The sequence below is a fragment of the Cyphomyrmex costatus genome, unplaced genomic scaffold (genome assembly GCF_001594065.2).
Source record: "Cyphomyrmex costatus isolate MS0001 unplaced genomic scaffold, Ccosl1.0 scaffold123, whole genome shotgun sequence".
NCBI classification, from domain to species: Eukaryota; Metazoa; Arthropoda; class Insecta; order Hymenoptera; family Formicidae; genus Cyphomyrmex; species Cyphomyrmex costatus.
The window spans coordinates 477,694-501,116 of NW_017275207.1; the positions used below are offsets into that span (position 1 = coordinate 477,694).

General features: G+C 38.6%; 5 protein-coding genes across 6 annotated transcripts in view; 2 read left to right on the forward strand and 3 right to left on the reverse strand.

Annotated features, from left to right (window-relative positions):
* The window catches only part of LOC108782284 (uncharacterized), an 11,319-nt gene extending 1,842 nt beyond the window's left edge, over window positions 1-9,477 (forward strand). The window contains exons 3-7 of the mRNA XM_018550509.1: window positions 3,916-4,149; window positions 4,671-4,915; window positions 5,008-5,179; window positions 5,290-5,531; window positions 5,672-9,477. Coding sequence (XP_018406011.1) covers window positions 3,916-4,149; window positions 4,671-4,915; window positions 5,008-5,179; window positions 5,290-5,531; window positions 5,672-9,305 — 4,527 coding nt within the window. The 3' untranslated portion in view covers window positions 9,306-9,477. The remainder of the gene's footprint in view (window positions 1-3,915; window positions 4,150-4,670; window positions 4,916-5,007; window positions 5,180-5,289; window positions 5,532-5,671) is intronic.
* An 848-nt stretch (window positions 9,478-10,325) lies between these two features.
* LOC108782287 (probable peptide chain release factor C12orf65 homolog, mitochondrial) lies at window positions 10,326-11,025 on the reverse strand. The gene has a single exon (XM_018550514.1). It carries the CDS (start codon window positions 10,944-10,946, stop codon window positions 10,455-10,457), a length of 492 nt encoding a protein of 163 aa, XP_018406016.1. The 5' UTR covers window positions 10,947-11,025; the 3' UTR covers window positions 10,326-10,454.
* Window positions 10,972-11,979, reverse strand: LOC108782288 (uncharacterized). The gene is made up of 3 exons (XM_018550515.1): window positions 11,944-11,979; window positions 11,495-11,677; window positions 10,972-11,040 (listed from the first exon to the last, which is right to left on the reverse strand). Exons 2-3 carry the CDS (start codon window positions 11,648-11,650, stop codon window positions 11,002-11,004), a joined length of 195 nt encoding a protein of 64 aa, XP_018406017.1. The 5' UTR covers window positions 11,651-11,677; window positions 11,944-11,979; the 3' UTR covers window positions 10,972-11,001.
* An 813-nt stretch (window positions 11,980-12,792) lies between these two features.
* Window positions 12,793-17,078, reverse strand: LOC108782285 (uncharacterized). Of its 2 annotated transcripts, XM_018550510.1 has the most exons (10): window positions 16,913-17,078; window positions 15,660-15,935; window positions 14,806-15,588; window positions 14,456-14,672; window positions 14,140-14,339; window positions 13,793-14,041; window positions 13,506-13,678; window positions 13,258-13,408; window positions 13,002-13,171; window positions 12,793-12,931 (listed from the first exon to the last, which is right to left on the reverse strand). In XM_018550510.1, the coding sequence occupies exons 1-10, from the start codon at window positions 17,021-17,023 to the stop codon at window positions 12,826-12,828; spliced, it is 2,436 nt and encodes an 811-aa protein (XP_018406012.1). In that variant the 5' UTR covers window positions 17,024-17,078; the 3' UTR covers window positions 12,793-12,825. The 2 variants fall into 2 exon arrangements, with proteins under 2 accessions (XP_018406012.1, XP_018406014.1); XM_018550512.1 differs by lacking the exon at window positions 16,913-17,078 and having other exon boundaries at window positions 12,826-12,931; window positions 14,806-15,574; window positions 15,660-15,774.
* A 1,455-nt stretch (window positions 17,079-18,533) lies between these two features.
* LOC108782286 (uncharacterized) lies at window positions 18,534-21,521 on the forward strand. The gene is made up of 7 exons (XM_018550513.1): window positions 18,534-18,610; window positions 19,161-19,416; window positions 19,622-19,814; window positions 19,878-19,978; window positions 20,072-20,208; window positions 20,275-20,616; window positions 20,746-21,521. The coding sequence occupies exons 2-7, from the start codon at window positions 19,369-19,371 to the stop codon at window positions 21,050-21,052; spliced, it is 1,128 nt and encodes a 375-aa protein (XP_018406015.1). The 5' UTR covers window positions 18,534-18,610; window positions 19,161-19,368; the 3' UTR covers window positions 21,053-21,521.
* The last annotated feature ends 1,902 nt before the right edge of the window (window positions 21,522-23,423 follow it).

Genomic DNA, 23,423 nt, shown 5'->3' on the forward strand with positions numbered 1-23,423 from the left:
CACACACACACACGCACGCACACGTGTGCGCGCGCGCGCGAAAGGAGAAAAAAATTCGAATATCCGTCTCTTCGCGACCGATGCGCTCTCCGGCCAACTTTAAACCAACCTCGTTGCCACGCGATATTACTGAGTACGCGCGCGATTATCGAACTGCCGGAACATGGCAAACTCGATTCCGAAAAGTTCCGCGCACGGACCTTACCGGGTCATTCGTTAAGCGGCGCCTACAATATGATTTTAAAGATGTCAAAACTGGAGCTTCAAGCTTTAAGGCTAATAAAAAAATTGACCAATCGCACAGTCGATCGTCCTCCATACATTCGACTGTGATTGGTCAATTTCTTGATATAATTTAAGATCGAAAGCGTTTAAGTTTTACGCCTTAAAATCTCATTGTAGACGCCACTTTAATAATGACGAAAATTTTACGTCATTTTCCCCGAGTTAACTTTCTCTGACAAATTAAGTTTGTCCTCTTACCTTATCTCTGATAGAAAATTATTGAGGCGCATTCACGAGACGACGCATTTTTGAAAAAGAGGAAGTCGTGTTATTCTTGCGTTATATGTCTGTATGTGAATAGTAATGGAATTGTTATCAGTGCTGTATTTTATATATGTATATATATATAGTATATCTCACTACACAGAAGATATTCATGTCGTAAACGGATCTGTCAAGAGACAACTATTTTATTTTTACTTTGACAGCTAATCGCGTTTATTTTTACTTCTATTTTGTAACTAGGTCATGATACGTAACAGTAACGTTCGTTATGCCAAAAAAATTGTGCTACAACTTATCTCCGGCTTGATAATGTTTTAACTTAGTGTAGGTTGCGTTTAGCAAAAAAAAAAAAAAAAAAAACTAAAATTCTTCAACGCGATTAGCTTATACATTTAGATCCAGGAAGGAAGTAAGGGTAAAGTACCGATCGTGATAAAAAGAATTGTACAATAGTTGCAAAGCTGCTTCTTCCGCTGAACGCAGCCATTTAACAACGTGATAACGTTCATATGGATTTTCTAATCTCACATAGTAGACTGTACCGGAATCGTTTTTCATAAACATTGGCCTACTCGCGCCGCGCTCATGTGATCCGCACGAGTCTCGCGCAAACCAGTGCCGTGAAGTTGTCTCCAACCGCGCTTACCGCACCTTCCTCCCCCTCTTTTTTTTTTTCTTCTTTTCCTCATTCTCCGAAGGCGACGCGACGCTTGTTTTACTCGGAGCGCGCGACTGGAGAAAAGGAGACGGATGACCCACGCTCGAGCGTGGGGCTGACCCTCGCGGACGTGAGCGAGCATCGCGGCGCGAGGAAGCGGGTTTCCGTGCGTCCGCGCCGGCTGTGTCTTTTCACGCGAAAAACACATCGTTGCCGCGCCGTGCTGTGCGCGCCGCGCAGCGCGGGGGCTACGCCCTAAATTCAAGCCGCTCTCGGCAACGTTCGCGCCGCTTTAGCGACGACGACGCGGCGTTAGAGCCGCATACGTATGTATCACCTCGACGGACACGGTGAGACCGAACGATTTTTCTGTTGACAAACAATTCCCGCGGCCGAACTTCGTGTCCCGCGCCATCTTCGGAGCGACACGCGAAGCTCCCGACTTCAAAAAGGCGAAGGGGGGGAAGAAGTGGGAAGGAAAAAAGAAACGGGAAGCGAATGCGAGGTAAAAAAAAAAATTCGCGCATCGTCCCGGACGTTTGCGCGCACATCGAGGGTAGATAATACACGTTTCTCCATGCGGGCCGGGATTATTTTGCGGAGTAATATTTGTTACAGAGAATTTTCCTCGGTCAACCGTGTAGCTTTTTTTTTCTTTTTTTTTTTTTCTTAGGAAACGTGAACGTTTTTTGTATTTATATGTGTATACATAAGCTTTTGTTTTCTTGTTATTTCGGCACTAGAATTCTCTTTTCTCGCTTTCGCTAAATATCATACGTATGTCTATCTCACTTTAGCCCGGTTTTTCGTTGTCTAGTTAATTTATTTGTGTGGCTCGCTTAACTTTACGACAACGTAAAAATTGTGATTCTCTAACTATGATTGTTCACTAAACTAATGCTCTTGTAGTCCCATAATTTTTAAAATTATTCACTACAAAAATACATTTTTAAGTTTAATTACAAATTGAACAGCGAATGAAAAACCTGCAGGCCTTTAAGCTCCGAAGTGTATACTATTTAAGCCACAAAAACAGATCGTCATACATACATAAAAATTGAATTCATTTTTCACGTTTCCACTCTAGAAAAGAAAAAAAATTGAAAAAAATATACACCGTAGAGATGGAAATAAATTTCGTGTATACGTGAACTTACCCTAATATTTCTTCAACGATATACCTTACTCGGTATACCTATAATACCGAAAATAAAAAAATTACAAGTTCGATTCATTTTTACTGTCTCAATTTCCGACGACGAACAATTTCAACGAACAATCCTCGCGGCCGCGGAGTAGAAGGGCGCAAGTACAAAGTCGCCTCGGCCTGTCTATTAATAGAGCAGCTGTCAAACGTGTCATCGACGTTACGAATCGTCGCGGAGATCCATTGTTGCTCGTTGTCTGTTGACAAACAAATCGCGAGAAAGCGGCGCGCGTCGCGCCATCTGAACGACCGCGCGAAAAATCGCTTTCTGCGTTATCCACCGTGTGTGTGTGTGCGCGAAAATTTCGAAAAGTCAAATCTCGGCGAGGGGGGAGGAGTCGGAGACGCGAGGGAGGATGGCGGCGTCGCGCGCGGCGCGTCCGACGACGCGAACGGACGGGAGTCGCGCGCGTGTCCTCGCCGTCGACGTCGGGCGCGAGAGGAGCGGACTCGCGCGCCGTCTCCAGGCCCCCGTGCCAAGCTGCTAACGGCGAATGGCCATTTTGTGCATAACAGTTGTTCGCCACGAGCATCGGTTGACGCAGCGAGTGCGAGTAAAGTGGCGTGTCTCAGTTCATTCCGCCTGGCCGCCCTTCCCGTTTGTCAGTCCGTTTTTGCTCGAGCGTCTGTTTGTCGCGCGCCGTCAGCACGACGTTTCTCAATCCTCCCACAGGGCGCTTGACATAGATCGCGCGTCCTCGGCGAACCGCGCGACGTCTCGAGTCGAATCGTATAAAAACGGAGCGCGTAGAGCGGGTTGGTTGGTCGCGCGCGTCTCTGGCCGCTGACGTTTTTGACAGGCGGCGAGCGCTCGTGACTTTCGTGAACGCGCCTCGAATGCGCCGTCGCCGTCGTGATCGTCGCCACACACACGCCGGGGACTGCTCCACGTGTCTTACTCGCGTCTACCTCCCGGTGTCTTGGACGAGGGACAGCTGGCGGCCGACGCGTCGCGTTATATTATTAGAACAACGCTATGCGACCGGCAGCGAGCGGCGGGTGGCGGCATCCGCTACATGAAGACCAGTCGTGGCGGCACGCGCGCGCCTTCCCGGCCGTGTCGCGTTCCTCTGTGTAACGGTCGGCCCCTGTCGTCGCCGTCATGCTCGCCCGAGGAAAGCCGCGAAATCACTTGACGTCAGCGTAACACGATGTGAGCGTATGTCCCAGGCATCGCGCGCATCACGCCTTGCACACGTATGTATGTGTGCATTGTGCTCGCGCGACGACGTTTTACTCGTTGCGCAAACGATAAACTTCCTCGAAAGTCAGGCTGTCTCTGTCGCTCGCTCGCACGCTCGCTCGCGAGACGCCTGGAGCGACTCTCGCTCGATCCGACGGATCGCCAAGGTCTCCTTTGTCCGTATTGGAGCAGCTCGAGAGAAGCCTAGATAGAAGCCCCGAGCTTTAGCGTTGGAAAATAATGTGATTTGTTGTGTGTTAGTTGATTATTTGAATCTATACTCGTTCGCGCTTCTGCTAGCTCTTTTCAACGTCTCACCCGACTTTCTTCTTTCAACTTGATGTCGTTTATTTTTAGGCGGTCGAATTGTTTCTAGTACGCAGTGTGAATCTTGTGGCCAGCGATAGAGTAGATGAGGCAGGTCATACAAACTTTGAGAGACCTAGATGGACTTGCATCAGTGGTGGCAGCGGAGGACCCCGCTCATTGAGAAGCATCGAAATCCCAACTCCCACACCCCCGACACCATTACTGAGTTCTGAATGCCCCTCGTCCAACTCTACTCTACGGGGTCAAACTACCCAAAGATCTGTAAGTATCAAACGTGAAAGAAAATTAAGTTATGTCAAACTTTCAATCGTATCGTATAAAAACTAAATTCAACTCTTTGTATCACGTAAAAGCTACTGTCAATACTACGATAAAATAATCAATATTATTATCTGTCATTTTAATACTGTACATTTTCTTCATCACATAAGAGTACAAGTTGGAGCATGCGACGAAATCTCTTTAATTTTTCATCTTGATGAAAGAGAAAGCTAAATATATGGCTCTTGTTCTATTGGTCAAATTTTATTTGCAAAAAGAGAGAGAGACAGAGAGAGGGTAGAAGGTTACTACCTTCTACCCATACTTCTTCCATCTCTTTCTAAATGTCAAGATGGTTTCGATGCTGTGTTGCATCCAGTACTATGTATCGATAATTTTTTTAATATTGCTTTATCTTTTATAAATATTACGTAGCGTTTCTCATTATATGTAAATACATTTGCAAATCAGTATTCCAGGCACAATAATTTTCAAATTGTTTTATATTTCTAACTTGATAGAAATCGCGGGTGGATGCAATGTTGGAACGTGCTCTGACACAGCCACAACAGTGTTCCGTGGATCCACTAAACAACGCCCATAATTGGGGAATTCCTATTTGGACAACGGATAAGCTTCAGGCTTGGCTTGACAAGATCTATGAATCTATCAAGGATACTTCTTACGTGAAGCAAATCAATCAACATAATTCGACGAGAGTCAAGTATTTGAAAAGACCATACATCAAATTCGACTCTATTCACAAGTAATTATCATTGCTATAATTATCATGGCAATTTAATTTTATGTGTGTCTTTCCATTTAGAAAATTTACACATATTACATTTTTATTTAAAGAACTACCAGGCCTGTGTTCCTTGAATTATCGTCGTGGCCCACATTAAACTTCGACGGTGATCCCGGTTCGTGTCCTTTCGACACAAAGAAGCAGGAAAAACGAGAAAGCAAATTAATAAACAAAGAGGTCAAGGAGAATAAGAGGAATACTGAATCTATAAATAAGACAGAGGTATATTTTCCGTTACTATATGGAACATAGCATATTGATAAACAATAAAATCATTTAATCGAATTTCTATATTAAGAAATAATGATTAAATTTTTTTTTCGCATGGACAGAGTAAAGAAATGACTCGGAGACCTCGTGCCACTGCTGCACGTACCCGCAGAACGGAACAGCTGGCAGCTGGTTATTGCGAAGTTTGTCGTATTCATTATGAGGATTTGTCAAAGCATGTACAAAGCGAGCAGCATTCGAACTTTGTAGGAAACGATGACAATTATTTATCGTTGGATACATTAATCAACGCGGGTGCCAATGTGGAAGCGTTTTTAAAATTAAACAGAACAAAGGATATCGAGTGAGTATTTACAAATAAAATCTTATGTAATTTACTTTTTTTTATTTTATTCTATTAGAATTTAATATTTATTGAATATAGAAATCATTCATGTATATTTGTGATATAATATGTATCATTTTCTGTCTGTTATTGTATAGGAAAGACTGTGACTTATTCCCCAATGGAGATGGCAATCTTCATAATGTATTGCCCGAGGAGAAAGTTAACAAAAACACCAAAACTTTAAATAACTTTCCTGTTAACGATTTAAAAATGGTGAATGGTGCGCGCAGAAACCTTAATTTAAAATTAAACTCCCCGCATAATCTGCGTACCCGTACGAAACACGAGAGCGGGCATCTTCTCAGATCTAAGGGCAGTCCATGGCACGAGGTCGACAAGAACGAGAAATTCTATGACAAATTAGAAGGTTTTACCATCAAGAAACGCGCAAAAGGTACTATCTGGATCGAGGAAGATGACCCGGACGAAAAGTACACCAAGAATATCCTTAAGGAGCCCAAGCAGGAAGACTACAAAATCAGACTGTTCTCGAATAATACCGAGTTTTATAACAGTAAGGAAGATAATATCAATAATAAACACAGTAATCTGGATCCGCCAAAATTGCAATCGGTCGTACATAGAAATGCGCAAAATGGTATTGTAAATTCGCGTCACATATCGGAGGATCCAGATTATCTTAATAACAAAAATGAATATAATGGTGACGAAAATGCAGGTGTTGTGGAGTGTACGGTAAAAGAAGTCGATGTAATTGATAATAATTACATTGTTGGAAGCAAAGACGATCCGTTTCAAAGAGATAATTGTGTGTTGCAAGCGGAAAAGGTGACGACTGATGCGAAGAAATTTTCGTTGAATGATACGAATGAGATTGTTTGCAACGGGTATAACGACAAGAGCGAACAAAGGGACCTGAAAACGTCGCAAGGAGAGAATACTCGTCATATGAAGTCCAAGCATCCGCGCGTGAGTCGGAGGGGTGGCAGAAATATCAGAGGTCGATATCGACATCGATTATCGGTGGAAGAACGTTTGATAGAAGATAATCGTGCCTACTACAAGGTGGAAGTGTTGGGTAACAAGCTGCGATCGAGTGCGTTGCCAGGCGGTAATTCGCAACATGCGATATCGAAAGATGGGGAGAGCGAAGAGAAGAAGGAAGCTCCGTCCAGCGAAAAACCAGTGGTAGTGCGATTTAAGCGTGTGAGGAAATCAGAATTATCTTTATTGAGTGATGAAGCGGAATCCTTCATGTTCGGTGAGCCAAAACGAGACGATTCCAGCGAGCAAACTAGTGATAGTGAGCATAGTAGCGTGATATCAAGAGATACGGAAAGCGAGCCTAATGACACTGTCAATTCATCTATATCGCCGAATTCATCGTTAAATTCCAGTCCCATTAAGCAGGAGATTGTCGAAGAGGATTCGCAGGATTCCGTGCACCTAGGCAGAGCAAGGAAAAGAAGACGCACACAGGCCGAAGCGTTCATCAAGGACAATACCGACTACTACAAATTCGAGACGCCTGGCAGCAGATTAAGGTATCAGGCTCCATTGAATGGTGTTAAGGACACTGCCATGGATGGTGGTAGGGAACACGAAGGGACGGCGAAGAGATCGACGCATGAATCGGAAGGTTGCAAATTGCAGGCCGACGGCGCTGTCCAGAAAATTTATCCGTCCAAGCCATCGGCAGAGATCGAGAAGATGCAGTTCTCCTTTGAGTCGATACCTATGTCTGAACCGTGGTATCAAACGTATCAGCGTCAGGACGCAGGCGCTGAATTTTGGCATTGCTTCAGCGAATGTGAGGCGATGAAGCCATTTCTCCTACCGTATGAGATTGAAAACTTCCATGAAACGCTAATGAAAGCACAGAGCAGGTTTGAGAGTGGTAGAAGAAGAGGCCGCGGTCGCGGTGTAAGATGTGTAGGACGCTCGCCGAGGAAGAGTCCACGTTGTCATGCATCCACGTTGGCCATTATGTCCACAATAATTCATAAAAAGGAACAACAAACGACTCTGCCTGCGATAGAAGAATCACCGCCCATCAGATCGCACATGAATACACCCAAGCTCGAACAAAAACCAGATCTCAAATTAGACGTGGACGAGGAGATAAAAGAGATAGCGAAGACGATCGATGAGATGTTGTGCGTGAAAGGTATGACCGACTTGGACGATTCGTTTGAACCCGATGTGGATTTTGCGCAGGTCGATGGTTTTTGCGAAACGAACTTATCAAAGGGTGCACCGCCGAATCTCCTGGAATTGCTCGATAACTGTCAAGACATTACCAACTGTCTAGAAAATAATTCATCCTGCGCTAGCTCGGAATGTGGTGAGGCAAATGCGGACATTCCGTTAAAACGACGGAAACGAAGAAAAAATCGGACCGGTTGGCCGGTCGGTAACAAGATGAAAAAGAAAATACAATCAAATAGCAAAATGTTAACGGACTGCGATCAGGAATCATTGGTAGAGAAGAAGCTCTATCCTGACGGTGGTTTTGTTAGACGTCACACATTGAATACCGAGAGGATAGATTCTCATGCAGTAACAACGCCAATGAATAACACGTTACCGATGGTTGCAGAACGATTAGGTGTCAGTGAGAAAAATGACGACGACACTTCGCTGGAAACTTGCACTACGTCTCAAAAATCGTATCACGAGACGCCTGCGAAAAAGGACAGAAATGTAGAGGCTGTCAGCAATGATAACACGGGCCTGTCAGCGAGTATGGACAATTACAACGAGTCCGTTTCGGAAAACGCGTGTGACGATGGGACGAATAAGACCCATCTGTCAAGCAAAGATTATCCATGTAGAAAAGATTTGTCGGAAATTAAAGAGGTCTTAGAGAATGATTCGGGCAACGATGAGAATCACGAGAACCAGAACAATTTGTTAAGTAGAAAAGACGTCAATACGATCACCGAGAACTTGGTCGCGAAATCGTCGTCTATCAAAAAGCAACGGCAGCGCGAGCATGTTACCGTAACTAGCACTGATAGTTGCGAATTACGGGACACGGAGATTGAGAATCAGGACAATCTGCAGTTACAGTGTAGAAAAGAGGAGAGCGGTATAGTTCCTAAGAAACATCACAATTCTAATTCCGAGTTATCACCAAAGCGGCAACTGCGCGGCGGTAATTGTGAGGAAAATTCGTCCGACACAGGGGAATTGTTGAAACGTCGTCACGGTATCGTGTTTGCTACGACGAGGCGCGGTCGGATAGGTTCGCGGAGGCGGATTTACTCCAGAAAACGTCAATCGAAAACGGCCGTCACTCGCAACAATGCCAATCTATCGTCCGATCGCGTCGGGATAATATACGAGGACGAGAATTGTAAAAAGGATGCCTACTTGAGTATTACGTCGTGTAACAAGAAACAGCCACCGAGCTCCGGGGTGCGCGGCAGTGTAAAGCGTAAAAGTGAGGCCATTTCGTCGTCAGATAACATCCAGGAGTCGTCCAATCCGTCGATAGATCAATGCACTCTGGCGGAGCGTATCAGTCCTTCGATAATATCGTCCAGCGAGCTTGAGCAACGTCGTTCTAGCATGGAGTTTCAACCAGTCGTACGAATGATGAAGATCGACGATCAAATAGATCACAGTATACTATCGACGGTGACGGTGGCGAACAATAGACGGTTGAGAAGTTCTGGCGGATCGTCACGATCGAACCCCAAGCCACCGAAGAAGCGTGTCAAGTCCGGTCGTGGGCACTTTGGGCGGTGGTTGAAGAACAGCTGAAGACCTGGAGAATGAAGACGAAGAAGAAAGAGGCTGTACTTCGGCTTAGATTTTAACGGTGATCAGTTATCGATCTCACGAACCGATATCCCGTTTCACCGTTGTGTACATTATGTATAAAATATTATTTGTGTATGTACGTAGAATAGTATTTAACATGCATCATAGTATAATGATACCATTCTACTTAGTGACATTCTTTCAGGTGGTTAGTTTTAACACTTCCCACCCGCGGTATATCCTGTGTGTACATACTTTAGATGCGGTCATTGTGTTCTCAGAGACAGAAGTTACGGCTTTTTTTTACTAGTACCAATGTCGTTCCTTATTTTCTATTTCTTTTTTCTTTCTTTCTTGTCGTTTCATGTAAATGAAAATTGTGCACCATTTCGTGACATTCAGATCATAATCAAGAATTATTTTTATTTAGAGTATATTATATTTTTAGAGTGCGCAAGACTGCATACAGCTTTATAACATTGTAATCACAGATGTATACACACACACACACACACACACACACACACACACACACACACACACACACACACACACACACACACAAAAAAACACACACACACACAACACGCACACATACGTTTCCGTTATATTGTGTATATTATTAAAGGTAATATTCTATATTTTCGATTCTCCAGTATATCCAAATACATTATTTCAAGCAGAATTGCTGTAAGTCGCTCATGAGTTCAGAAAGAGAAATTATTATTAAAGATATACAAATTTTTCATTAAAAATAATTTCATTGTACCTTTTTTGATTCCATATCTTCCTTAAAGAAAGAGATTAAAAACTGACTGACCAACAAGTTCAATAGACTGATTTAATTTCAAGTTTAGAGTGTATTCTTTATCTTAGTAGTGTAGACGACTAATCTAATTAGTTGATAATAAAAATTATACAGCGCAATTAGCTAGTTAATTATAATTTTAAAATAAAATGGAGCTTTTGTATTTCTAAAAACAAAATTCAGATAACTCATAATATGAATTTATTTGCCTAATAGATTCAATTAGTTAACATTTATAAGTTGGCTCTTTTTAGTGCGTTTTATGTTGTCTCTTCTTCAAATAATTTTATTCATTCCTAAATCAATTTACATTCTAGAAGAAATGTACATAGAACCACGTGTCACGTCAAGCCTTCACGTTCGCGAAATGCTTTTTTCATTTCGTTCAGCTTTTTTCTCTTGTATTCTTTTTGTGTCTGCTGTTTTTTCTCAAGAGCATGTATCTGGGCTTCGATAGAGCGTTCCTTGTTCAGCAAGTTGTCGAGCTTTGTCACCAAGATTTCACGAGCGCGTTTCTTATTGTCCCACTGGCTCCTTGTCTCATGACACTTGACGACGAGCCCTGTGGGCTTGTGTTTCAACAGGACCGCATTGTTCGTCTTGTTCGTTGCTTGACCACCTGGACCACTACCCCGGATGAACTGCTCCTCCAGATCAGCCTCATCCAGTTTAGGAACGTTTGAATAATCAAGATAGCGTTTAAATGACTTGTTGCGAACCTGTATGCTTTTGTAATTAATCATGATACCTAACCAGAGCAATTCGTTGTGGCTAGCCAGTGAAGAAATGCTATTGGGAACTTTTAAATAAGTCAGTATGGATTTGATCGACATGATTCTTCTGTTGTTTTCATAAGATGTTTTTCATTGCAGTAAACCCAATGATAATTTATACCACTTTCTTAGCTTCCAAGAATTTTATACCTTTCTGTGAAAGGAGAAATAAAGAAATGCATTAGTTCTGAATTATCAACAAAAACCATTTGCTACATCACATTTCAAAAATTTTAACATTGGAAAAAAATTAATAATTTACATTATATGTATTGTAAAAATATGTCTTTAATATATAAATAAAAAATAAAGTAAAAATTTATTTTAAAAACAAGTTTTACACATAACAAATCAATCTCGTTCTTATAAATGTAATTCTATAAGGCTAATTCTACAATGTGCTTTTTGTTTCCTGTTTCTTGCCTTTTTGATTATGTGTGTTGAAACTTCTCTAAATTAAAATATATTGCTTTCAACTCTGTTCCAGAATTATTTAACGTAGTATATTTAAAAGAAATATTATAAATTGTACCAATGATTTATAGGTTAGAAGTATTGAGGTTATAAGTGCGGTGCATTACTCACACCTCGAAATACAGCGTGATTACCTGCAATTGGTAGTTTATCGTCGTTTCGTCGGGCAGATCTTTATTAGTTTTGAAAGAAGTCCGAATTCTGTATCGAAAATACTTTTTGTTCGTGAACCTTAAAGTCTCGCCATATCTGAGAATGTCCTTGTATAATTTCAGAACTTGTCGGCTCATAGCAACTTTATCGAATTTTTCTTCTTCCTAACGAACGGGTCGTCCAAATTCGCGGGAAAAAATCAATTGAGGTACTTATGCTCAGTTTAGTCGGCAATACTTTCAAAAATATACCAGTAGCACCCGAACCGAAACTGTTGCGACCAAGTGATTCTCCAGAACTTATGACTGAATCGAAATTAATTGAACGTATGTACGATGTATACAAGACATATAATTGTATTTTGACATAATACTAAAAATTATGTACACCGCTCTTTAGAAATTTACAGAAAAATCGTACGTATACATACGTATTAAACAGGATCCTCTTTGGCACGGTGCCTCATATATGTGAGACATGCGCGGTGATGGCCGGTCAAGCCGGTCTTTTGTAATGGATCAGCTGATGGAAGCATTACGCACTTGTTACGATTGTATACAAAATGTGCAAGCTCCATTAGGCTTTATTCTAACGATTATTTAATAACATTAAGATTGTTCCTCTTTTCATGAAGAAATTTAGGAAAGATCATTGTTTCGCATAATTTTTTTTATTTGCATTATTTTATATTTGATTTATTATATAATTATGTGAATTAAATTTAAAAAATAAACTTATATAAAAACTGAATCTGTTAAAAACATATTTGGCAAGCTATAAATTTTCTCAGCAAAATGACAGTAGAATATATTCCGTTTCCAAATAGTTATGAAATAACAGATTTTATCTGATTTGTTAGTGTCTACTGTCAATCTTCTATCAGATTATGTCAACAGATTCTACTGGTAAAACATACTTAATGCAGACACAGTTGATGTCTTCCATAAATGTTCCACTAATATTTTCCTCACTGTAAATCAAACAGATATACTTTTTTAACTGACATATTATAAAAATTATTTAAAAATCAAGTGGTTAAGTTAAAAATAAAAATAAGAAGAAGGAGCATATACCACACGCTGATTAAAACATATTATGTATAACATATTCATATTTAAATGCATCTAAAAAAATATCTGTTCTTTTCTACCATTCAGTAAAAAAATGGGAGATAATTTTAAAAAATCACAATATTATATTTTTCCAAAATTAGTATTTTATAGTATAAAATATCTCAAAGTTAAAGTAAAGTATCTTATATGATTTCTTTTTATGTGTTTCTCTCGGATTTGACAGAGAAGCAACATCAATGTTAGAATTCTTGGAATTCTAACTCAAAAAGCTTCTGTATAACGTCCTCTATTTGCAGCTCCTTTGCTATCTCTGTTATCAATTCATCTACGAGCTTATCAGATATCCTGCAATAATACCATTCGTTGTAAACGCATCTAGAGAATTAAACTTTCAAAGTAGCAGTGTTATATTTACCAAGCGACAATGTCCCATGGTTTATTTTGTGTATTGCTAGAGTACATTGGAATCGATTGCATCAATCGCTGATATTCGCATCTATATTTCAAAAAATTCATCTCAGTTTCCTCGGAAGCAACAAGCTCGATATTATTCAGCGAATCTATCATAAATTTTCCTTGCTTTACCTATTATGTAATATTAATCATCATACAATTTTACATTTGATTCTCAAGATATATTTAATAACTTCTTTTTATTATTTATTTATTACCTTTGCCTCAAAATCCGGCAATTCCGTTAAGCTCTCGTAATCCGCTTGACATGACGCATCGCAATAACGAGGTACTTTTGATGCATTTTCTATTGATGATACACAAATCAATTGCATATTTTCGCCGTTTTTCCGCCTTTCGGTTAAAGTTCTTTAAAAATAAAATATTAAATGGCGTTTAATTTCTTTAACTGTTAAACGTAAAAAATAAGTAAAAGTATATTTATATAATATGTGTATATTAATACCTGTTTGTTTTAACACATTCACATTCACTGCTGCCTGAATAACATACGTCACAGTTTGCGCTCGCATTGATTTTTGCGTATGTGCTTTTAGGCAAATGATATTTCTGTAGGAATTTCATTAGTGTTTTCGTCATAGTTTTAGAATAAGCTGGCGTTGCCTCTGATTCATTTTGCTACATATAAATTTAATAATATGATAGATTGGAATTATCAAGGTAATTAAATAATCTCATTTTTTTAAATTTTATTTTAAAAGAGATAATTTATCTAATATTGCTGTAATTCACCTTATTAGAAACAAAAGACATGAAGTCTGCTATAACTGGCACCAAGTTAGATAAATGTTCCTCTGTACTCATCAGCTCTTTTTTCATGGATTCATCGTCGTTATTTGTGGACGTGTTCTTAACAATATTTTCTATCGTTTCTAATTGTTTTTGATTCTGCGACTTGCTAGAACATTTTTTCGGCACTTTGCATATTCTTCTTGTGAGCATCGCATTATTATGCCTTTCCTGTGTTTCAAAATTACTGCCCTGCAAAATAAGCAATAATAAATGTCTTGAAACAAAATATTTGAACGTTGTTACAATAAATCTATCTCGTATTGTTGTATAAATAGTAAATTGTTTACATCTGAATCTATAGGTAATATATCCATCATAGTCTTTATATCCTCCTCTTTTGCGAATGTTTTATGTTTCCTTATGTTTTCTATTTGATTTGCATCTTTAAAAGGTGTTACAGGACTAGGATATGGCTGATCCAATATTGGTTCATTAGAAATTCTTTTAGCATCTATTGTATTATATTTTCTATCTTTTTGATGATAACCTAAAAGATAATGCATATAAGTTAAAATAGTATCTAAAAGATAAGCTTATAAGTTAAAATAATAACATATGCAAATATACGTTTAACTTATTAATGTATAAAATGATTTTACATACTTGTTTTGGGTTTAGAAATATTTTTAGAAATTTTGGTATCCGCACTGTACATACTCAACCGATTAGATAATTGTTTGCGATTGAGTCGTTTTTTATTTGTTGAATGTGGAGTGAAGGACGCTATTGACGAAGTTTTATTAGTATCTAAAAAATCATTATCCGCATGCAGTTTGAATTTTGACAAAACAGCATTGCATTTACTTTCAATTTCCTTCCCCTGCAATTAAAGAAAGACCTTCTATGTAAATTTGAATCTAATGCTTCTTGCGTTGTTGTAAAGTGCAAAAAAAAGATACAATATTGCAATCAATCAATCAACAGTTATCGTAGATTAATATTAATAACATTACCAACGACAAAACATCAGTGTCGCCTGAATCGAAATAGTTCAAGTGAAGTCTATCACACATAGTCTTCAGATCGAGAACCACTTGGAGTATTTCTTTAAGCTTTCCAGGATGTCCTTTAGGAATTGAACTAGGAACGTGTTTACAATAGGCGACCAATGCGTGCAGCAACAATTGATGAGCAGCAAGAAGTTTATGTTCAATGGCGTGCATGTGAAGTCCCAGATTTCTGTGATTCGGTTTAATTATCGCGCGCGGTGAAATAACGCACATATGCCTTTGGATATCCTTGATGTATCTATTAAGATCATATAGATAATTCCTCGAGAATCGAACAGTAAATTCGGCTACGCACTGCTGCCGCTTCTGTAGATCCTTAATCCCATCCGGCGCCGAAATGTTTCCCATTCTGAACGCAATTTCGTCCAGTAACTCACAAACTTTCCTTTGTATCGTTACGATTTTGTGCATGGTAAATGGATCCGGCCGTATATAGATGACTCCATCTGTCATGACGTTGTGACGTGCACTGCTTTCAGGACTGGAATTGTACTCGGTGCCGTTAGTCGCATGATGCAGCTGTCTCGAAGATTGCTTCTTTCGCGGTATTACATGACCAGAGCGAGACTTTCTAGCATATGACTTGAAATCCTCAGACTCATGTCTTCTCTCATAAGCTGGAGTATTATCTTCTTCAGGAATTGTAAGCAGCAAATTGGTGCTACCTGTCCCTGTGTCTTTCATAATCGGCGCTTTCTTCGAAGTCGAGTCCCTGATATTATTTACCTATTATTATATGAGCTTTAGCAATCTAATTAGTTTTCTCAGGGTATTATCTTCATAGAAAATTCACTTACCTTCGGCTTTCTCTTCTGGTTGTTTCCAGTTTTACCATATTCTTTCCTTACTTCATCAGACAAAATATTTGTTTCTAATTTTTTAAGTTCTTTATCTGCTTCTCTCATACCCTCATCCAACAGCTGTTTGATGCTCTGAACGGATGATTGATTTTTGTCGTAACCATTCAGCTCTTGTTGTCTTACGAAAGATGCCCACATGCTTTCCTCTTCCTCCCGACATCTCTGTCTGCGTACGTCTTTTATTATGTACTTGAAATGATTTGTAGGCACATACTTTAACAGAGAAGAACAGGTTAGGTTTTTATTTCGTTTATCAGTGATAAAATTAAAATTCATGAAATGGATCCTAAATAGTGAAATTTATTGAAACTGTTACATATTTTGTTGGCAAAATGTCAACAGAAAAAATAATAGAATATGATGGCAGATTAACTGTAAAAACTGATCGTAAGCAGAATCAGCTATCATTTTTCACAAATTTTCTATTCGATTTCTGTTAGTAGTCTACTGTCAAATTACATCAACAGATTCTATATTAGAACTTGAGTTTAGTAGCGATCATATCAATCTGCTACAATTTTCTATTTGAATCTATAAACAAATTGTTAATGTATACTCCAAAAAATATGGATTTAACACACTGTAGTGTTTATATGATTCTCTCAGTATTTTATCTTAACATAAACACTCAATTTTTAGAACACCTTAGTAAACTAACATAACATGGTAGTTTAATACTCAACAATATAAATATAACATGTTGTATAACAGTTACATCGTTGAGTGTGAAATTATACATTGATGTTATGTTACTGTCAGTTGGTGTTATATTTATTATGAATAATCATGAATTCAGTCACTTGCACACTGGATTAGTGCACATTAACAACTGCTTTATATAAAATAAAATGCAGTATTGGTATAATATATAATCAAATTCGATTATAAAATAATATTAATTCTATTAAATAATGTGACACTGCCATTGTCGTAGGACATTTAATTGTTTAAAATATATTTATGTATTTCTACATTCAACTTTGGAAATTTTATGTACAACAGCTTTTATGCACTCCGATTTAGTGTATAATGCAAGTGACTGTATTCACAATAAAATTATAACACTTGATGTCATGTTATTGTTGATGTTTACTGGAATACCACTATTTTGCTTACTAGGGGAAGAGGGGGGAATATAAATGCGAAACGGGCATTATACATATGTTATCCCGGGATTCTGCAGAATCTACCTTAAAGTTATAATCATCGTTCTCATTTCCAGAAAAGTACGAATCCTCCGTCTCGTCGTCATTCAAGTGAACGGGTTCCACGGGATTCAAGAGGAGTGACATCCTGTCCATTGGTTATGTCCGGGACTCCGAGGGGTCCGCGTTCATTCGCGTCCCCTCGGACGTGCCATAAACGACGGATATAAAAGGAGGAAGTACGATCTTAAAAAATGGGACACGCCGTGGCACGACTCCTTGCATGAGAACGCGGAGGACTTGGGAATGCTAGTTCCTTGTCCGGTTCGTACAGGCTGAAATTGGCGCGACGCGAACAAAATCGATGTCTCTCCTTTGTCGGATTCTCAGAGTGGCTTCAAGGCCGTTCCAACGATACTCGATATCGATTTCCCCGCGAAGAAGCGCAAACGGAAATCCGAAAGAAGAGAATACCAAATCGTTATAGGTATGTCTATATCGATCGCGTTTCGTTATCGGTATATGGAGCGTTTTCCGTTTTACAGTAACTGCAACTCGATCGAAACTTTTTCTTCCTAATCTTTCGAGGGGGAAAAATGGCAATTCGAATTTCGAACGAGTTCAAAACTGAAACTTCAAATTAAACCCAAAAGGATATAGTTCGGAAATTTCACCCGGATATACATTCATCAGATACCATTTTTATCTTTGCTTTATTTTTGTTGTTCACTGTTAAACAAGAACAAAAAATGATATTATATCCTGGGTGAAATTTTCTAAATGCAGTCAAGCTAAAACGAAAGCGCGGTGGAGAGAAATATATATATTTTTTTCTACGTGCGGGACCGGTCGATGAGAGCGAACGTTGAGGTTTGCGGACTTTTGTCGCCGCGCGGATGAGAAACGTACGCTGGCTTAAGATACGATCGGAAAAGCGTGGGCGCGGCCACGCGCCGCGCGGATCAATACTCACGCGGTTCGGTGGCGCGGGCCACCCCCATGACGGGGTGTAATCGCCAGCGGTACTCAACGCTCCTCCTTTACGGACTTCGATTCGGCGCTTGTAACGCTCGCCCGCGCGTATCACTTGTCCTTGATTAACATTCGATAAACAAAGTGCGATTTCATCGAAGCGTTGCGAGCAGGTGTGAGCGTCAAGTGGAACGCCCTCGAAAAGTAAGCCTTTTCCATCCCGACCCACTCACGCCGAGCGGATGCGAATGCCTCGGTTAATTACGCGCCGCGGCTTAATTTAGGCCGAAAAGCGAGCTTGATTCATCGCGGCGAGAAATACGGCGGCACGCGAGGAGCACCCCTGCGATAGGCGGACTACTCGTCGAGTGTGAATCGCTCGAGCGTGAAAAGCGCGCGGGATTCGAACGGTGGACGTGGAATTGGTTCGGCCTTTCTTCGCACCGCGAAAATGCGGGCGGCAGGCAAAATTGCGCATTGGCCGGTCAAGCCATCTCGAGTCTTCCTTCAATCGCGTTTTGTCACGTTTCCTGGAGAAACGATCCGGCCACGGCGAGATCGCGTTGAGGATCGTTTGAGTCTCGCGCTCCGGGCCGCCCCACGTTCGAACGTCGCTGGCCAATCGGCGCGCGGATGCCGGCGACACGGGAACGTCACGCTGCGCGCGCAGGACGTTCTCATTCAACCCTCGGATCTCGCTGTGCTCCGCAATTTTTAGCTTCTCGTCCTGCGAACGCTTCCCGCAAGTTCGAGACGCTCGGAGTATACTCGGTAAGGTGGTTCGATCGGCACGAGATTAATTTCCTCACGTTTCTCGAATGTACAATTAACAATGGCCTTTTCGCGATCTGTCGATATATATATTCTCGCTAATTATTGTCTCGTAATTGAATTGTTTCTCGGTAACATTTAAGCATACAGACTCCCACTTGGCATGGCCGATTGTCAATTGTAAGCTCCGAGGGAAGTGTTTTTTCAAATCCCGCGATTATCCGTGCCATTCTTTTTGGTGACAGTCGCGTTGAAAAGGAAGTACGCTTTTGTGTGAAATTTGCGACGTGTTCGATCTAAAAATAAATCGTTACACAGAGTATGTAACGCTCGATTAATAGCTCATCTTTACGTTTCTTCGTCTTCTTCCACTTTTACAAGTGTAAAACAAATAATGTAATGGCTTACTTAGATTTATGTTTTCGAGAAACAGCGCAAATATCTGCAGGGTGATCATAAATGTGTACTGATGTTTCGTGATTTTAGCAATATTTGGTTTTTTATATTTATCGGGAGTGATATAATTGTGAAATTATGTATTTTCCTCTAGATTACCCACGCTAGAAGGAGTAGAACACTTAAAAAAGCTTCATTCGCGTTAGCAAGCTTAAGCTACAAGATCGTATTGATGTGTGGTTTGAACGTGTGATATTTCTTGGATCGTTAGAAAAAACAATAGATACCATAAAATAGACGAGGGCGAAGCAATTAGGGTGTTGGCAATTAACTTCTAATTGATATTGACGGACAACTTTAGGATGACATCTAAAGTGCTAATGAAACTACCAACAGTGCCCTTCCCTCAAGTGAGTCAACTTATATTCTCGTTAAATGTTTAATTATAGCACAGTGTTAAATATTGCTCTTTAATTTAATCAACATATATCTGTGTCTTCAGTCAATGTGTTTTAATTATTTTGTTTGATTGAAATTTAATTATTTTGTTTATTTGAATAAAAGAGAAAAAAGTTTCAAATTTTAATTGTAAGCTATATACAATCATTCTTATAGGGAAAGAAAGCACCACCTGACTTGGTTTCCTTGCCTGAAAGAAACGACGGATTCGCACATGTTAGGCATCAAGGCCTGAATGTAGATAGAGTCATGCAACTGGAGCAGAATATGAAATTTTTACAGGAACAACATCAGGCAACTTTGGTTGCCTTACATCAAGAAATAGAATGCTTGCGTCAAAGAAACAGAGGTAAAAAAGATGTTGGCTTTTCTCGAGTATGTCGGTTCTAATCCGTTTTATAAACTTCTGCAGATCTGCAATTTCAATTAGTATTTTCCAAAAGAGCACCTTATGGTGCGGCTAGTAGTCCTTCTTCACCCGAAGATAATGGAAATGGGTTTGCGAAATCAAAGGTACATACGATATAATATCATATTACTTTTTGTCAAAAAATGTATTAAGTATTGATATAATAAAGATTTCAATTTTTATTTAAATTTGAACAGGGTAGCCCAACATGTGTCAATGTAACACCTCTGCAAGTGGAACTTCTGGAGAAAGATTTACAAGACATTAAGATGTCATTACAAGAGGCAAAAACGCATAACCAGTACTTGTCAAATATTATAGAACAGCAAAAAAAGTTAGTTGTTTTATACGAAAATATATGGGTACCGTGATAGTAGGCTAACGTTTCTTTATTCTGTAGAAGATTGGACATAACAGAAGATCAGAAGAACAAAATCGAAGTAGCGGATGTTGGAATTCAAGTGGGAGATCCTGTGCAGGCGAGCTTAGTTGTACTTTTGGAGGAATCGTACGCGATGGTGAAACGGTTACACAAGGAAAATATGGATCAAAAGAAAGAAATAGTTTCGCTACGAGCGGCTTCTTCAGCAAATAACGCTAGTACCAGCAGAGGTGGGCGCTCCCGTGACGGTAATAATAGCCATTACAACCGTGGTTCGCCTACCAGTACGACACAGGAACAGAACTCTCGTAAATTTCCACCATTACCAATACCGAGCTATTGGCATCGTAGATCACTGAGGTATAGCTTATAGAATTTTATTCTATAACTTTTTAACATCTGTTATTAGTCTTATGATGTTTGAAAAATCTGAAAAATTATTATGAGATATCGAAAGATAGGATATGTGAAAATTGTAAATTATTACAGATATAGCACGAATCGACATGAGAAGCAAGATCATCATGCAGAAACAGACTCGACCGTTTTACCACAACTCCAGAATGGCAGTGTGAAATCAGCGGAAGCGGCTAGTTTCGAATCACCGTCTTATCGATCTCGCGAGTACCGCAATTACGGTCGTGATCGCAAGTACAGAGGTCAAGCATCGCGAAGAGATAGCAATCATTATTATCATTCTCGCGATTTCAAAGATAGAAATTCTAAGGATCATCCGAGAGACATGAACGACACTGGGGAAGGATCGAAAGACACGGATCATTCTCGGAGACAGTAGATCGCAAAATATATGTTACTGATACATAAAAATTGGTGAACTTTAGTACTTTGAAGCGCATTAAAGATTTCGATACTGTATATCAGTTATAAGACTTATTGATGATAACGAGTGATCACTGTTTTTTCTTCACTGGTGCTGATCGATCATGACAGTCTCGTGCATATATAGCATGTAATAGGATAGCAACGACGAATGAGTATAAACTGTACGATTTTCGATAGAATACTGTCTGTATATGCTAATTTTACTCGTTATAGGCTGCCATAAAAGAATATAGAAACTCGCGCTTTATAGATTGACGATAATCAGCAGAGTGTTTAGCGAAAGACTTTTTGCTAGATGAGATTTTTTCTTCCTACAGAAAAAATAAAAGCAGGTATGACCAAGAGCTCATTATAAGTACTAACATTTTGGCCAATATTCGTACTTTACGGATTTGAGCTTGATATGCGTGCAATAATCCGATATATTATTGATGCATGTGTGTACGTGTATTAAAAACTTTTACCTTTTTTCAGTACTAAACATTAAAGAATCGAATCTAGTAATTTTCACTATTCTATTGAAATGACAAATTGTTGAACAATATTTAATATATACATATAGATATATAATACATATACAATTATGTATACATATACACATGTGTGTATATATATATAATATATATTATATATATTTATTTTTATTAATTTTATGTATCTATTCAATATATATTGTTATGTATAATGCATCCTACTTTATCAAAGTAAAGACGAATTATTTAATTTTATTCGATGCAATTACATCTTTATTATTATTTTATATAAATGCGTGTATTTTTTTTTTGTTGCATTTAATTAATTTTATTCTTTTTCGTAAAGTTTCTTTACTGACTTTTTTTTTACTATTTGCAGTTGTAAAATATTAAAGATTAAGGACTTATCTACATTATGTCAAGAATTTTCATAATTTCTACTCGTAATCAATTTCTAATTTTTAAAAATAGCAGAAAATATGTGTAATATTATTACTAAATTTATTAATTTTAGAGAAATTTGCAAATGTTCTGCAAAATAAAAGATTTGCCACATTAATCGGATTATGATACAGGAATATACTTTATAGTTATGTAAAATCTTGTACGCTTATGAATGGATGAATTATCAAAATAATATAATATCAATAACTATGTGTAATTTATTTTTAAAAAACCAGTCTTCCATAATTAAATTTTTCTATATGTTTCATATATATCAAATAAACGTTTTAAGTTTATTGTAATTCTTTTCATTCATCGTAGTCATTATTTCCAAATATGTTACTTAATTTTCTGCGCCACATCTAAATTAATTTATTTTAAAATATGAAATTTTGATATTTTAAATACATTTGAGAATTATTTTTTATTTATAGAGATATTAAGCGTTTTTTCGTTATGCAACCAGAAGCAACCGCGACTAAGGTCTTCTGATCCCTGAAAACAAAGATAGCCTTAATCGCTGTAGTTTTTGGTAGCTTTTGGTTGGATAACGAAAAAACGCTTATTGTTAATTTATCTTTTTATTTTGTATGTTTTACGCGATAAAAAATAGGAAGATATATTTTTCCCTTTTCAGAAAAAGTTTATTATAAAATATACCTTAGTTAAGTACATATTCAACACTACATACGTAAACAATCTCTGTAACAACTACTGACGCGGCCGAGAATTGTTAATATAAAGAGACTTGTGAACAACTTTACATAAGAGTACCCTGCAAATGGAGAAAGGCTCATCAGGGCGGCCCGTACGTGGGAGTTTTAGTAAAAATTACATTCTAATTAAAATTACAAAAAGCGATGTTATCCGCGTATAAAGGAACAACGCTGGACGTCGCACTTGAGCGGTTTATTTATATTTCTACAGTGTACAGGAATTTCAAAACGGAGCACATTGAATATCATAATGCTGAATATCAAGAAGATGGTAAGAGAATTATGTTTGCCCATTACAGTATTTAATGTGCTATCGTCGCATTCCTGTAAGTCTTAACATTTACATCACAACCACGAACATAAAACTATACGAGTGAAACAGAAAGGCAACGCGACTGAACTAAAACGCATATATTGATCAATTATCAGTCCATTAACAAATACAGGTAGTTTTGTCGATAAAAAAAGTAAATGTAATGACTGTATATAGGACTCAATCTTGACTGTCTATAATTCTACACGATTACAGGGCCTGTATACGCGAATAGGTTCATTAAAAGAAAAAGAATTAATCTTCCATAAAATTTGAAAATCAATACACAGGAGAAGCACATAAGACTTGGTTTAAAATATTTTAAAGCATTTATATATACATACATGCATACATATATATATATATATATATATATAT